Consider the following 17,346-nt stretch of genomic DNA (forward strand, 5'->3'; position numbering starts at 1 on the left):
TGAGCTGACGGCTCTGGAAAGGGCAGTGTGACAGAGGCTCCACGTCCACCAACCTTACACATCACTGAGCACACACACCACACTGACAAGCCGCTACGCTGTTCTTCTAGGTGTTACAATCCCACCAGAGTACGTCTGTCTGCCTGTCGATCTGTCTCTCTGTGTGTGTGTGTGTGTGTGTGTGTGTGTGTGTGTATGAGTGTATGCGAATGACTGCACTTTCTCTGAGGGCATATAGAAAGAAAACTGTGGCTGAGTCTCAATAGCTAGGGAGTGTTGACATAGGGAGCCTTTTAAGTCATCGATAGCTCATGAAAACTGCTTAAAATCCAGGGTCCTATTAAAGCTCTGTTATGTAGCATTTGTATTTTAAAAGAGCGCAGCATCGTTACCACGGCGTTAGCAATGGTACCGCGCTGGCAGTCGGCCTCGTCTAGTGTTAGCATTGCTTCCAAACGTAAGCATAGCTACCATAGCAATCACTGGCCTCGTCCTGCATTGCCATCGCAGCCTTAGCATCACTACTGTGTTGACTGCGGTCCTCGGCCCAGCTGCTGGCCTTATTAGCATTGCTAACAGACCGCCAGCATCACTTTCCATCAGCATTTTCCTTGTTGCATAATTGACCAGATCTCTTTATGACATCACAAAAAGGAAATCTAATTGATGCAGCGTTCTAAACAAACAAAACAAACAACATCAAAGAAAAATAAACAGCCTAAAGTTTAAGAAGAGCTTATCACATCCAGACGAGGAGTGTTGACTGATCCCTCGGAGGAACCGGCAGGCCAGCAAACTGTGCAAAACACGTACAGACACATGAATATTAATGGCAGCGTTCAAACGCAGGCAGCTCACTAGAGGAGCTAATGAGGATGAATAAGAGACAAGCGCAGAGTGAAATCAGAGCTGTGATGGTATTTATCTTCCTTAACTTTTGCTCTTTTTTTGTCACCGTTTCTCTTTCTTTAGTAATTAATATGCTACATGAAAGAGCTTCGCACTTGGCTGAGTGATCTAATTTGTTTAATACAATGCAATTAAAAGGAGGGAATTGCTTTATGTTAATGTCGCTGATTGTGCCGCCTGTGTTCTGGCGGAGTCCTGCTAGCTGAGAAACTTCACGATTGATAACCTCCAGCAGATCTGCTGGCACCCACTGCAGCGAGACTGACGCTGAGTGAAACGCATGAGTGATAAATACAGTCGGATCCTTGCTGAATAATCAATCCCCCGGTTCCTGGATCTGGGCCAGGGTACAGTATCTGTACGTCGTATCTGTGACAGCGAGAAAGACGTGTCTACTCAGTCAAGAGCTGTTTGTATAAATAATAATAATGATAATAATAAACAATAATAATAATAATAACAAAATAAACGGTTGCCAGTTTGTTAAGTACACCCTGTAGCTACATTTTACATCACAAAATGATTGATGTGATCTAAAAAAAAAAAAAAGAAACTCATTATTACACATAAAACATGCTGTTAGTCACAAAAAGTGTACATATAATTTAGTTCTTTTTTCATTTGTAAAATGGTAATAATAATAATAATAATAATAATAATAACAACAACAACAATAATAATAGTAAAGTTGCCAGTTTGTTAGGTACACCTTGTAGCTACATTTTACATCAAACATTTTTTTTGATTGATGTGATGTTCTAAAAAAACAAACAAGAAACTTATTAAAGAATTACATTATTACATATAAAAATACTGTTAGTCACAAAAAGTATACATATAATTTTGTTCTTTTTTGTATAATAGTAATAGTAATAATAATAAGAAGAACAACAACAACAATAATAATAATAATAATAAACAGTTGTCAGTTTGTTAGGTACACCATGTAGCCACACCCAGGCATTTCATGTGTGTTCTAGAATTCTGATGCTTCTAGAGCTCTGAATGCACTTTTACAATGTAACATGTACAACGTATAAATGTTATTTTACGTTTGTATAATAGTAATGTAATAATAAACAGTTGCCAGTTTGTTAGGTACACCCTGTAGCTACATTTTATATCACAAAAATAATTCTGATTGATGTGATGTTCTAATAAAAAATTAGAAACTCAAAGAATTACATTAATAACATACATTTTATTTTGTTATTTTCCATATGTATAATAATAATAATAATAATAATAATAAACACAGTTGCCAGTTTGTTAGGTACACCCTGTAGCTACACCCAGGCATTTCATGTGTGTTCTAGAATTCTGATGCTTCTAGAGCTCTGAATGCACTTTTACAATGTAACAATACAGAATCTATCTAAGGCCATTGTGACATCACAAAAGTAATAATATGCTAATCATAAAAAGTAGCAATTTTCTTTTGTTCTTTCAGTTTGTATAATAATACTAATAATAGGAATAATAATAAAAAAAGATACTAGGCTGCCAGTTTTTGTATCTTGTATCTATACTATACCTACACATTGGACTCTCAATGGCCATTTTATCAGAAACACCTTTCATATAAGTGCACTTTCTAGGCTTACAATCACTGAGACCCTGTTTCCACCTGGTCACGCCATGCGTCTGGAGTATCAGGATTATATCTGGCTTAGCCGCATAAAAGTGGCAGTGTAAACACACCCCCGACTCATTTAACCCAGATACCGATCCCATCACTTAAACCACTTCAGAAGGAGGTCTGAGACGCATTGGAGGCCGTCTCTCCAAGACTCATTCCACATTAACTCCTCCCAGTACAACCAAAACTCCCAGTGCAGCCAGTGATAACTCCCACGCCACAACCAAATGTGTATATTCCGTCTCACACAGCAATCGGATTTCAGTCTGACTAACCGGAGACGGGTCTGACTACTACTAACATCTTATCAGGATACAATCCAGATACTGGTCACATAAAGAGAGCAGGTATAAACGGGGGTTAGAACAGAATTGAATACAATAGAAAAGAATAGTGCCTTATTTGATCTTTATTGATCTCAAAGGAAACTGCACATGAGGAGTGTGTGTACTAGAAGCTTCTGAAGGTGACTCTAGAACCATACCAGGGACCATTGTGACATCACAAATGGAAGTGTAATTGATGTGAAGTTCTAAAGAAACAATAGAAACGCAATAATAATAATAATAATAATAAGAAGAATATATAATATAAAAATACTTACATACCTTGTGGTTACACTGTAGCTATAGCTGCACACTACTCCACACAACACTCACTGGCCATTTTATCTGAAACACTGTGCAGTAATTAGTAATTAGTCAGTAATTGTAAACCCCTGATGTGCACATGTGTATCTACCCCACTCCACTGTGTGGTGGATCCGTTCTCAGTACAGCTGTGACACTGACCAGATACGGACATGGTAGTGTGTGTGTGTGTGATGTGCTGGTATGAGGGCAGTCTCAGCTGTTTCTATGAAACCCAGCAGTAGTGCTAACTGGTAACAGAGAAGCACACAAAACCAGTGGGATCCAGATATGACTAAAAAAGAACCAACAAAACGGGGGGGGGGGGCACTCCAAGCAGACTAGGTCAAGCATTAGGAGTGTGCAGCCCTCAGCATGTATGTGTGTGTGTGTGTGTGTGTGTATGCGTGGGAGCAATGGGGGGCACTCTAGCCCTGGCAGCAGTATTGAAGCAGCGCCAACACTATAGCCCTGGTGTCACACACTGCCCCATTCCCTCCCTGACCTCGACTGACCACCGCTGTCAGCACAAGCCACTGTCCGCCCCAGACACTGGACGAGCCCCCCCTCCCCTTGAGTGTGAGACAGTGTGTGTGTTTGTGTGTTTTATAAAGGCTTAGCCAGGAATGTCATAAACAACCGTTGGGCAAAATAATCATCTAGAGGGGTATAAAGACCCCCAGCTTTGCTCTGTGGAACAGTGGAACCGGGTTCTCTGGTTCTCGTGTCTGTGATTCAGATTCAGATGCAGTATTAATTAGAATTCCCTTTGTGATGTCACAAAGCCACCTGCTCAGTACTGTCACGGTCTGCTGCATTTCAGAACCACATTCTGTATTCTAGAACTACACATTCTACATATCAGAGTTACTAATCCAGAACCTATCGAACATTAGTAGTTGACCTAGAACGTCAGATCAAACTGAATTCTGTTCAGTCCTGTCAAACCTTGTTTCCTGCAGCACTGTGGAACCACATGTAGAATTCTAGAACCACACAATCTAGAACATTTATGTAAACAAATTGACTTACGAAAGAGTCGTCAATAGCAGGGTTGTGGGTTCGATACCCAGGCTCGGCAAGCTGCCACTGTTGCGTCCTTGAGCAAGACCCTTCACCCTCTCTGCTCCCTGAAGTAGAGGCTGTTAATTTGGCAAAGGGGGTCAAACTCTACTCACTAATACCCTTCATTTCAGAAGAAATAAGGCGTCTACAAACTTTTGGACATGCAGTGTAAACTCGACGACGTGATTTGGCAATAGACTGGTCAGCTGAGTGCGGCTCTCTAAGATAAAAACGGACTCTGTATATTCTGGAAAATAACGCAGGCCCATCTGACCCAGTTCAGAACCCTGTTTAACTGCTGAAGACCCTCTTTCACTTCTCGAAGGAGACCAGAGTCATACTTGCAGCATCTCGCACACGTCTACACACAAATACCCACACACTACAATACAGCAGCTTTCTGAAGCGCCTAGAACCCTCCAAACAGGCTGACAGCAGGGCCATCCCTCACTGTCTCTCTCTTTCAGACACTCCATTCAGTGCCCTCTCCTCCAAAACAAAGCAATCACTCCAGCCACCATGAAGAGCTCGCTCTCCAAAATGGGCAGAAGATAAAGAGAGGGGAACAATTCCCTCTGCCTCTCGTCTTCCCTCATCCCACACAGGCTGGACTACTGACAGGAGGGTGAAGAGAGGGTCTGTAGAGTTGGAGAGTTGGACCTGAGGGTGAGCCAATAATAATAACAGAGTCAATAATAATAATAATAATAATAATAATAACAACAATAAAGGAAAATTGCAGTTCAGTGTGAAGTGCTACTTCTCCTTGTTGGAGGCTCCTCTACCTCCATTGTTATTATTTAGGGTCTACAAATGCACTTCTGCACCGATCTGAGGGTGCTGAAATAAGTGGTCTGTTAAATGATTATATAAGTATTACATAAGTGACAATATTTGGCAAAATAAAAGTCCCAGTCTAATTTATAAAAATGTAAATGTCTAAAACCAGGCTTGTCTCATCATGGGGAATCTCTTAGTGGGTGTGGTTTGCCCACTACACAACTGGTTAGTGAGACAGGGTCTTGAATTACAAGATCTTTTACCAGGAGGAACCCTGGATACAAGCGGTCTGTTTATATGGATGGGAATATGGATAAACTCCTTAGTTTTCTCTTGACCCTGTGTCCTGCGCTCTCATTGGCTGTAGCTAGTCGCTGCACCAGCTTACAGTCCCAACACTTTTCACACTATCAGGTTTAGAGTGGCCGACCGGTCCAGATATTCAGCCTGCTAGGTATTTGTCGGGGGGCTTGCGAGGCAATGACCTCAGGCTTATACTGGAGATCTCAAAAACAGTCAGCAAACATAAAACAAATCATATAGTGATTAAAAGCATTAGGAGAATTTAATCAAAGCACGCTGTTTATTACAACTGCTTTGATCTGCTTTTGATATTTTCTATTGTTCGTCAGATCAATCATAATTCTCTTTGTGATCTCACAAAGCCATCTGATCAGTTCGGTTATGGGCGGTTTTCTGCACTGTAGAACCGCATTCAGAATTCTAGAACCACACACTCCCATAGGACTTCCACAGGACAAAACCGGAGTTACTAATCTAGAACCAATGATCCAACATTAGAACTTAACATTAGACCTAGAATATCATACCCATCCAACTGCTTTGATCTATTTTCTATTGTTTGTCAGATCAATCATAATTCCCTTGGTGATGTCACAAAGCCATATGGTCAGTTCTGTCATTTTCTGCACTGTAGAACCACACTCCGCATACGAGAACCACACATTCTACAACAATAAGGAAAAATCTGCATTGCTAATCTAGAACCAAATCATCCAACGTCAACACCTAATTATAGCTAATTAGCCTAATTATTGCTCCTGCAATCAAATTCTTACAGCAATGTTTCTACCCTAAAGCTTTCCCAGAGAAGCAACATTGTGTCATCAAAAATCACTGAGGTCAGAGAGCTACTGCCTAATGTTATTACAACTGCTTTGATCTTTCTTTTATTGTTTGTCAAATCAATCACAATTCCCTTTGCGATGTCACAAAGCCATTTTTTCTGCACTGTAGAACCACGCTCAGAATATGAGAACCACACAACAAGGAAAAATCTGCATCGCTAATCTAGAACCAAATCATACAACATCAGTAACTAATTAACGCTCCTGCAATCAAATTCTCACAGCAATGTTTCTAGCATACAGCTTTTCCCGAAGAGCAGCATTGTCAAAAGCACTGTGAGGTCAGAGATCTACACCCCTGAACATCATATCAATCAGAATTACCTTTATGAGGTCACAATGCCATCTGGTCAGTTCTGTCAAGGGCTATTTTTTCTGCGCTGTAGAACCACATTCAGAATTCTAGAACCGCACATTCCAGAACACTTCTATAGGAACTGTGCTAAAACGCCTGAATGCAATCAAATTCTCACAGCAATGTTCCAACAGCTAGTGTAAAACCTTCCCTGATGAGTACAGACTGTTACTGTTACTGGGGACCTCCTCAGCACTGGGCTGTGGAGCAGTGGAAGAACTGCGCTCTCTGGAATGATGGATGGTGGAGCTCCATCCACTACTTTTGGGATGAGCTGGGGTCATGATCATCATCCAACATCCTGACCTCACTAAATGTTCTTGTTGCAGAATGCAATCAAATCCTCACAGCAATGTTCCTCCAAAATCTAGTAGAAAGTCTTCTTCCCTGGACAGTAGAGACAGTCACTCCAACAAAAGCAGGATAAACTCTTTTTAGTACCCTTGATTTCAGAAGAAGCAGTGAATGAGCAGGTGTCCCAATACTTTTGTCCATATAGTGTATATACAACCTAAGCATGATGAGCAGAAGAATCACTCTCCCTCCCTATCACTCGCCCTATCTGATGGATACTCGTGGGCTGACCTCCGCTGAGGGGAACTGGGGAAATGGAGCAGCTAGTTAACATTCTCCCCCATTCTGCACCCCCTCACCTCCCTCACCCCCCTCTCCAACCCAGCCCCGTTATTTACGATCCCTCGCTCTAATGGTCGCTCCCCAAGCAGTGCTTGGCCGAGCACGGCCAACTTTTAGCACGCCTCCATTATTCATAAGTATGTGCGAGCAGCATTTGGAAAATTGCTAATGCCTTTCCTCCTCACAGCATTTATTTATTTATTTATTTATTTATTTATTGTTTCCCGGTGCGTAATCCATTCCGGGAAAAAGCAGAGATGTCCTGCTGGAGTGGACGAGTCCAACTGAACCCCCAGCTCCCTCTCTCTTCCTTGCTTCCCTTTATCTCCATCTACACTCTCTCTAGAGAGAACAGCGGAACAGAGGAGACGGAGGCGGAGCGTTTTTAACTTGATAAACATGAAGCTATCAGAGCCATGCTGCCTAATGCCAGGCGTGGGCTAGAGGGGTATAAAGCCCCCCCAGCATTGAGCTGTGGAGCAGTGGAAGCTGCTTGGTGATGCTCCATCCAATACTCTGGGTATTAGGTGGGGTGGTGCTCATCCAACATCCTGACCTAAAGCTCTCGTTGCTGAATGCAATCAAATCCTCACAGCAGTGCTCCTCCAGAATCTAGTTGAAAGCTTATTCTCTTCTTCTCCGGACAGTAGAGACAGTTACTCCAACAAAAGCAGGATCATATTCAATTGGCAGTACTTCTAGACTAGACAAGCTGTGTCTGTGCATTTGCACATCTGTGTCAGCAATTGGTGCAGCGTAAATGTGTTGATTTGAAGGGGTGTCCACAAACATTTGGACTTGGAGTGTATAGAGAGTGTGAGTGAGAGGGAGAGAGAGAGAGGGAGAGAGAGAGAGAGAGAGAGAGGGAGAGAGGGAGAGAGGGAGAGAGAGAGAGAGAGAGAGAGAGAGAGAGAGAGAGAGAGAGAGAGAGAGGGAGGGAGAAGGAGAGAGAAAGTGAGAGAGAGGGAGAGAGAGAGAGAGAGAGAGAAAGCGAGAGAGAGAGAAAGCGAGAGAGAGAGAGAGAGAGAGAGAGAGAGAGAGAGAGAGGGAGAGAGGGAGAGAGGGAGGGGGGGGGGAGGATGACACTAAGGAACACACAGAAAATCAATGATCACAAACGAGTGTGGAGATCGGAAAAAAAGTGAGCGCTCCAGAGAAGCTGACAGATTCTCCATAGAGGTGCCAGTCATAGCCAGCGGCCGTACTTACACAATTAAACACACACACACACACACACACACACACACACACACACACACACACACACACACACACACATAGTAGAGCTTATTGATCAACTCTCCCTCACCACACTCCACTGCACCCCCAAGTAGCCATACCTCTGCCATCTTGTCATCTGGTACACCTTGGCTCAGGTCCACAATACACACACACACACACACACACACACACACACACACACACACACAAACACACACAAACACACACAAACACACACAAACACACACACAGAAGCACCGATCTGAACATTTTTCAATACAAACTGGAATTTACAATAACAGTATTAATGGTAATATATGCAATCTTATGCAAAAATCTTGCTTTCAAAAAAAAAAAAAAAAAAGGACCCCATATGACTGCTCAGAACCTGCGGGGGGTGCACTGCTCCACTGTGCAGGACTGTCTGCATTATCTGTGCAAAAAGCACATTAACATTAACATTCAAATAAATGCAATAAAAAAACCTATACACCTATAGTGAGTGTTGTGTGTCTTTGTGTGGGGGGGGGAGACTGGGTCTGTTAGCTTTAACCTTTTTCCAGCGCTCTACTGAAGGAAGTCCAGTCTGTGTTCCTCTAACTGTGCTCTCGCAATTGTGTTCCTCTAACTGTGCTTTTGTAACTGTGTTCCTCTAACTGTGCTCTCGCAATTGTGTTCCTCTAACTGTGCTTTTGTAACTGTGTTCCTCTAACTGTGCTCTCGCAACTGTGTTCCTCAAACTGTGCTCTCGCAACTGTGTTCCTCTAACTGTGCTCTCGCAACTGTGTTCCTCTAACTGTGCTTTTCTGCGTTCCTCTAACTGTGCTCTCGCAACTGCGTTCCTCTAACTGTGCTTTTCTGCGTTCCTCTAACTGTGCTCTCATAACGGTGTTCCACTAGCTGTGCTCTCATAACTGTGTTCCTCCAACTGTGCTCTCATAAATGTGTTCTTCTAACTGTGCTCTAATAACTGTGTTCTTCTAACTGTGCTCTCCTAACTCTGTTCTTCCAGCTGTGCTCTCGCAACTGTGTTCTTCCAGCTGTGCTCTCGCAACTGTGTTCCTCTAACTGTGCTTTTCTGCATTCCTCTAACTGTGCTCTCGCAACTGTGTTCCTCTAACTGTGCTCTCGCAACTGTGTTCCTCTAACTGTGCTCTCGCAACTGTGTTCCTCCAACTGTGCTCTCGCAACTGTGTTCCTCCAACTGTGCTCTCGCAACTGTGTTCCTCCAACTGTGCTCTCGCAACTGTGTTCCACTAGCTGTGCTTTCATAACGGTGTTCCACTAGCTGTGCTTTCATAACGGTGTTCCACTAGCTGTGCTTTCATAACGGTGTTCCACTAGCTGTGCTTTCATAACGGTGTTCCACTAGCTGTGCTTTCATAACTGGGTTCTTCTAACTGGGCTCTAATAACTGGGTTCTTCTAACTGGGCTCTAATAACTGGGTTCTTCTAACTGTGCTCTAATAACTGTGTTCTTCCAGCTGTGCTCTAATAACTGTGTTCTTCCAGCTGTGCTCTCCTAACCGGGTTCAGTCTAACTGTGCTCGTCAATCTGTTCTTCTAACAGTGCTCTTCTTTGTTCTTATGAATGTGTCCTTCTGTGTTCTTATATCTGTGCTTTTTTCAACCTCGCTTTTTATTGTTCTAATCGTGTTCCTCCAACTGTGTTCTTACTGTGTTACTCTAACTGGATTCCTCTAGCTGTGCTCTTCTTACTGGGTTCACCTAACCGCATTCTCCTAATCAACATAATATAACAACATAAGCATTCAACGGCTCCAGAACGTCCCTTGAAGTTCCGAGATGCTGCCACACTTCCCCCAGTACTCTATTATCATGCCCTTTTGGACACCAGTCAAAGCATCCCATGCTGATGGTTTAGCTACAGCTGACTGGTGTGCTCGCTTATTTATACCTGCAGCAAACCCGGTCACACGGCATCACATGACGTCCCGGGCCGAGTTCATTCCAGACCAGGGGTGGTTATAATGTTCTGACATGACTGTGACAGTGGGTGAAGGGTGGTAGCAGCTCAGAAACCCTGCTTCAGAAACCCTGTGGGAGGTCCTAGAACCTTATTGCACACTATTAGCCTCCTAACAGCATAGCAGTGGTACCCCACAGGGCATTAGTACCCCACAGGGCATTGATACCCCACAGGGCATTGATGTCAGAGGGGAACAACGACTTCAGCAAGTGTTACAGAGCAATCGGCGCTCCACTGTGGTGTAGCTATCCTCTATAATGATCACCTTCACCCTCACCCTAATACAGCTCACGCCACAACGTCATGCTAGGGTCATCCAAGCCAAGGGTGGCTATTCCCACTATTAAGCAGGTGGTCATAATATTCTGATATGACTGGACAAATATGTATAGACAGACTCCTTGAAGCAAGCGATTGGTTAAAAGGCATTTTATGCAAATTAATTACTCTGTTGCTACTCCAAACATGGCCAGTGCGCCCCCTAGTGGTTGAAACTTCAGTTCCGCTAAATCTCCGCTAAAACTCCGCCTCAATTGATGATAAAATAGGGAATTGTTTCCACTATTACGCAGTGGTAGGTGGCGCCCTTTCAAATGTTAGCACTTCCACTGGTTGCCGCAGCAACGTACGAAGCAGAAAAGTCTGATTTTCTGGGTTCTACCCCGCCCCCTCTTCCATAAGCTCCGCCCCTGCATGCTTGTTATTGACTGTGTATTTTTTAACGAATGTGCAGAGAAGGTGGGAGAACCTCCGATACTGAGCGCGGATCTACTCTTTCTATCTTCATACAACGTTAATGTAAAGTATATGCACACACTCTCTCTCTCGCCCTCTCTCTCTCTCTCTCTCAAACACACACTTGCGGTCAGCATAGTGTATCTCCGGGCGCTCAGCAGGAACTAATCTCTGTAGGCTAGAGAGACAGAAAGGGTGAGACTGTTATGAGGTATGGTGTGTGCTAGAGGTGAAAGAGTGATAATATACCCTACACACACACACACACACACACACACACACACACACACACACACACACACACACACACACACACACACACACACACACAGTTTTCTCTCTTTCTCTCACAAAAGAAAGAAGGTGTGTGAGATACAAAGGGTGAGAATGCAAGCAGGTATGGAGAGAAGGACAGGACTGAGGTCAGAGAGTACGTCTCAGCTGTGGTCACTCTTCGGCGGAGCAACGTGTTAACGATATTACGCCAGTTCAGTTCTGTCAATCAGTTCAGTTCAGTTCTGCCAGACTGTCAATCATTCAGACAAATATGATGAACTGTACCTGCTGCTGTACACAGTAGTGAGCTGTACTGCTGGAAGGCAGGAGCAAACACAATTACTGTAAGCCCAAAACACTCCACCACACACCAAAACACCAACAGGGCTAACTGCACACCCAGACTATACTATAATCCATACACTTATAATGCATATATACAGTATACAGTCTGTTTGAGGGTTGTTAGAGCATTGGATGCACAAGGGATGCACCGATTTCACTTTTCCCTTCTGATACTGATACCTGTATCCTCAGGCGTTTACTGATAGCGAGCACCAACACCATCTCTATCTAACCTAACTATTAGATAGCTTCAGTGAGGTCTGTAACACTTCCTATGAGCCCAGGATTTCTAATGAATCATATGGCATGCATAAACCTTATAATAACTGCCATAAGCCTGTATAATTATTCCTAAGCATGTATACATGTTAAAAGTGATACTGAACACTTTATAAAGTATGATTGTGTGACTTTATAAAGACAGGCTTCATGATGTATTGCTGTAATGCAGAATGACACAGGTTTGGTGTACTTTATTGTTACTATTTATAATGCATTATAACATATGACCTTGATTTCTTAAATTACATATTTATAAAAGAATATAACAAATAAAGCATTGCAGGCTTTAAGTGAAGTGAGTTTTTCAATGCTTTTTAAATGTAATAGACATTTCACTTAAAACCTGTAGGGCTTTATGAGCTTATAGAGCATTATAACTGCTCTTTACTGGCTGTCAGTGAAAAACTAATGTAAATAATAATATCATAAGATCTTACCTCACACAAGATATAAAAACATACACAGAGCAATTTCCTTTCTGTTGTCAGTACATATTTGAAATGCAGGTGAACTGTTCATGGCTGTTTGGAGAACTCAATATGTAAAATTCAATATGAACAGATATTATAACGCATTATGAAACCGTACAAAGTCGTTATAAAGTCAAACACTCGTACTTTATGACGTGCTATGTCGCTATGCTATGTGCTTATGAGTAATTAGACAGGTTTATTGCCGTAATTATAGGGTACTATGTATGCCATATAATGCATTATGAATATTGGTTTATAGCAAGTGTTAAGTCAAAACACCAAAGTGCTCTTTACTGGCTGTAAGTGAAGTGTGTTTTAGTACTGACATTGCATTTGAAGGAAAGTTATAATGCTTTACAAAGCATTATAAATGCTCTTAACTGGTGTTAAGTAGAAAAAAAGTCACACACACACACACACTACTTAATACTTGAATAAGGTGTGATTTATATTAAAAGTTTAAACTGACATTTTCTGATATACTGTATGAAAAATTAATCAACCCAATAACCCATCTTGAAACATCATAATATTGTGCCTCACACACAAAAACAAACACAGACCCGTTTATATACCCCTCCTGTTGTCGGTACATATTTGAATCGCGTGTGAATTGTTAAAGGCTGTTTTGAGAACTTTTTAAGATCACAGAAAAGTCGTCCAAGGATCCAATATCTGTGCATTCTACCAAGCCAGTGCCCCCCCTCAACAACCTTGAGAAGTTCTTTGAGAAGCTGCATTATGACTAGTAACTGTAAAGTACACCAAACCTGTGTTATAGAGCATTACAGCATTAATATGTACAATGCTCTTATGAACAGATATTATAATGCATTATGAAACCTGTCGTTATAAAAATCACACACTCATACTATGTAACGTGTTATGTTGCTACACTGCTTATGAGTAATTATACAGGCTTATGAGAGTCATTGTGGGGTATACGGTATGCCATAGAATACATTTTGAATACTGGGGTCATCTCTCTCATTTTCACAACAGTCTTAAAGAGGAAGTCCATCAACTCTTTAAAATTTCCACATAATTCAATGGTTAAATGTAATAAAGTATTTATATGTTATTCATATACCTCTTTAATTATTTACATAATTTAGATATAATTTATATTTAATGAGATTCTGAGCTAATATTTCACCCATAACTATATACATTTTGTAATGTATTCATGGTGGAGGGATACATGCAGGGCGTTATGAGGGCAAATAGTCCCCAAATAAATTTGCCACTATTATCAACAAACAATAATATTCCATAATCAACATATAATGCCCAGAAAACATGTTTACATCCACCGGTGGGTTTGTGTCAAAGCTGGTCAGTTTTTCTACAGAGGACCCCCACCCTGAATTACACAGAAATTTTAAAAATCTGGTGGAGTTCCCCTTTAACACTAACCTACACAAATCCAATTCATGACTGGGAGATGGGACAAGGATGAAGGAGAGAGAGCACACACACTCATGTGCATGCACACACACACACACACACACACACACTCAGACTTGGTGCTGGTGGCTGCAGGCCTGGTCTGCTGGGAGCTGATTGCACTGTGACTCATTACAGGGCGGCTGTGTGTAATGGAGTGTGACAGCAGCGAATAGCACTGCAGCGCTGTCCTTCCAGCCCCTCAGCCAATTACAACACTCTACACACACACACACACACACCTCTTTGTGTCTCTCGTTCTCATTCTCAGTCTCCTCCACTACATCCTTGTCTCTCTCTCTCTCTCTCTCTCTCGCTCCTCGCTCTCTCTCTCATCCCTTCTTCTTTCTCTCCCTCGCACGCTCACTCTCAATTTCCCTCTGCTTCCTCAGCTCACTCTACTCTCATTCTCTCTCTCAACCATCAGCTTCAGAATCACGTTGATGCTCCACTGACTGTAACAGGGAGAATGGCCTCTCTGTCTTTTCCACTCCGGGCAAGAACTCTCTACCAGCAGCAGCAGCAGGTCTGGAGCTCTGCTGCAGTTATTGAGTCAGTTGGAGGCTTTTCTGCACTCTGCTCTGAGCTCAGCACTCGGCCCTGACCCCGCTCTGTAACTTTACATGGTCTGACAGACACTCTGTGGACACTGAGCTGCTCTCTGTGAACTGTTCCTCCTAAACTCTTCCACTGTTCAATAATAACACCACTCACAGCTGATGGAGGAAGATCTAGGAGGGAAGGTCTAAATTTCACCAGCTGACTTGTTGTTGTTGGTGCAGCGGTGTCTCCTATTACATACAGAACCACGCTGTGGTAAATGGGACTGAATCAAACACCTGAATTCAATGATTAAGAGGTGTGTCCAAATACTTTTGTCCACATGGCGTACCATGATTAGTGACTGGTTAGAGGCTTGTCTGCATGTCTATGTGTATTGCAAGAGCTCATACTACACACACATATATACTGCATACAAGCCCCACTTCTGTGTTTGTAGTGTATGTGGGGTGAGTGTGGTAGTGAACAGGCTGAAGTGCTGTGTGTAAAGTGAGTGTGTGTGTGTGTGTGTGTGTGTATATAGAGTACCTGTTTTGAACCAGCCGTCCTCTGTGAAGCTCTCCGCTGTCTCCTGGGGCTTGTTCCAATACTTCTGAAACACAGAGGGCCCACGGACCATCAGCTGCCCCTCCTTGCCCTCCAAACCAGGCTTCACCTGAGAGCAGTAGTGAGAGAGCACACACACACACACACACACAAACACACATACACATACACATACACATACACACACACACACACACATACACATACACACACTCACTCTGAGTGAAAGAGGTAGAGGCAGTGTGTGGTGTGTGTTCGCTGCAGCAGTAGATTGGGAGTTAATGAAGTACCTGAGTCTCTTTGCTGTTGCTCCTGACGATGATGGTGTTGGTCACGTCCATGACGATACACACTTCAACTCCAGGGAGAGGAGTGCCGACTGCACCTAAGGACACACACACACACACACACACACACACGCACACACGCACACACGCACACACGCACACACACGTGTATATTACAGTAATGTACAAACCAGCCAGTATTTTGGAATCACTAGTTTTATATTACTGAAAACAATGTCGTTTATGGTACACGTGTAAATGCTGGTTCTCAGGGTTCCCTTTCAAAGAAGAACCAAATAATTCTGCTTCTCAATGTCATAGAGGGTTCTCATATGAAGAAGAACTAAAAAAGGCAGTTTCAGTGTCATCAAGGGTTCTTATTTAAAGATTACTAATAAATGCTGGTTCTCCGTGTCATTAGGGGTTCTTATTTAAAGAAGAACCAATAAAGGTTTATTCTCAGTGTTATAAAGGGTTCTCTTTTAAAACAAAACCAATAAAGACCAGTTCCAGTTATGAGGGGTTCTAATTTTAAAGAAGAACCAATAAAGGCCGGTTCTCAGTGCCATAGAGGGTTCTTATTTAAAGAGGAACCCATAAAGTCGGGTTCTCAGTTTCAAAAAGGGTTCTTTTTTTTTTTTTAAAGAACCAATAAACACCTGTTCCCAGTGTCATAAAGGGTTCCTATTTAAAGAAGAACCAATAAAGGCCGGTTCTCAGTGCCATAAGGGGTTCCTATTTAAAGAAGAACCAATAAAGGCCGGTTCTCAGTGTCATAAGGGGTTCCTATTTAAAGAAGAACCAATAAAGGCCGGTTCTCAGTTTTAAAAAGGGTTCTTTTTTTTTTTTTTTAAGAACCAATAAAGACCTGTTCTCAGTGTCATGAGGGGTTCTAATTTTAAAGAAGAACCCATAAAGTCGGGTTCTCAGTTTCAAAAAGGGTTCTTTTTTTTTTTTAAAAAAGAACCAATAAAGACCTGTTCTCAGTGTCAGGCTAAACTGCTGTAGGCAACGTGAAATGGGCGGAGCTAAACTACTGTAGAGAGCATGGACTGGGTGGAGCTAAGATGATGTAGGCAATTTTAAATGGGTGGAGCTAAACTACAGTAGAGAGCATGGACTGGGTGGAGCTAAGCTGCTGTAGACAACATGAATGGGTGGGCCTAAATTGCTGTGGTCAGTGAGAAAGGATGGATATAGATCACAAAAACAATGAGTTCAGTTTTTGCTTATGTAGTTCTTCTTTCACCTTCATCACCTTCATCACCTTTGTCACGTTTATCCAAGAGTGAACGTTTATTAAGTGAATCCAAATGCTTAAAGCAGTGTTTCCGTCCAGCTGCCCGAGCAGTTTTAATTATATTACACTTCTATTAAATAATAGAATAGAAAGAATGATATGCTCTCCTGTCTAAAGCTCGCTAAAGTCCAGTCTGAAGTCCATTAAAGTCCCTTAAACCTCTCCCTTAATTGTTTTCTCCATTCTCTTCTGTTCTTATCTTTGTTTTTCTCTGTGGCGGTCTGTTGGTTTTGGGCTTATGGCTGACGCTCCCTCACCCACAGACTCTCAGCTATGATGAGAAGATAAAACCCATCTCACTCCCCATCACAACAAACCCCAAAATTCCTTTATTGCCGAGCTAGAAGGGTGAGAGCGGTTTTGGTGGCACGAGTCAAGCCTACATAATAATTTTTTTTTATGGTTTTAATGTTATGGCTATATATTTACACTCACACACACGCAATATGGACAAATAAACTGGGTCTGCCTATCTCTACTGTCCAGGAGGAATTGATTGCATTCAGCCACAAGTGCATTAGTGAGGTCAGCATGGTGACCTCATCCCCAACTTTCCAACTCATCCATCCACAGCTCAACACACAGCTCAAGGCTGGGGGGCTTCATACCCCTCTAGCCCAGGCCTAGCATGAGGCAGCATGGTGCCAATAGGTTCAGCAGGTTCCAGATAGTCCTATTGTCTTGGCAGTACTTCTCTTCAGGGACTAGACCTCAGTGCAACGT

General features: G+C 42.5%; 1 protein-coding gene across 1 annotated transcript in view; it reads right to left on the reverse strand.

The window, feature by feature from the left end:
- The window catches only part of acsf3 (acyl-CoA synthetase family member 3), a 73,504-nt gene that overhangs the window by 33,348 nt on the left and 22,810 nt on the right, over window positions 1–17,346 (reverse strand). The window contains exons 6-7 of the mRNA XM_072671385.1: window positions 15,327–15,421; window positions 15,019–15,145 (exon numbers count right to left, since the gene is read on the reverse strand). Coding sequence (XP_072527486.1) covers window positions 15,019–15,145; window positions 15,327–15,421 — 222 coding nt within the window. The remainder of the gene's footprint in view (window positions 1–15,018; window positions 15,146–15,326; window positions 15,422–17,346) is intronic.

The sequence above is a fragment of the Salminus brasiliensis genome, chromosome 25 (assembly GCF_030463535.1).
Source record: "Salminus brasiliensis chromosome 25, fSalBra1.hap2, whole genome shotgun sequence".
Lineage (NCBI taxonomy): Eukaryota > Metazoa > Chordata > Actinopteri > Characiformes > Bryconidae > Salminus > Salminus brasiliensis.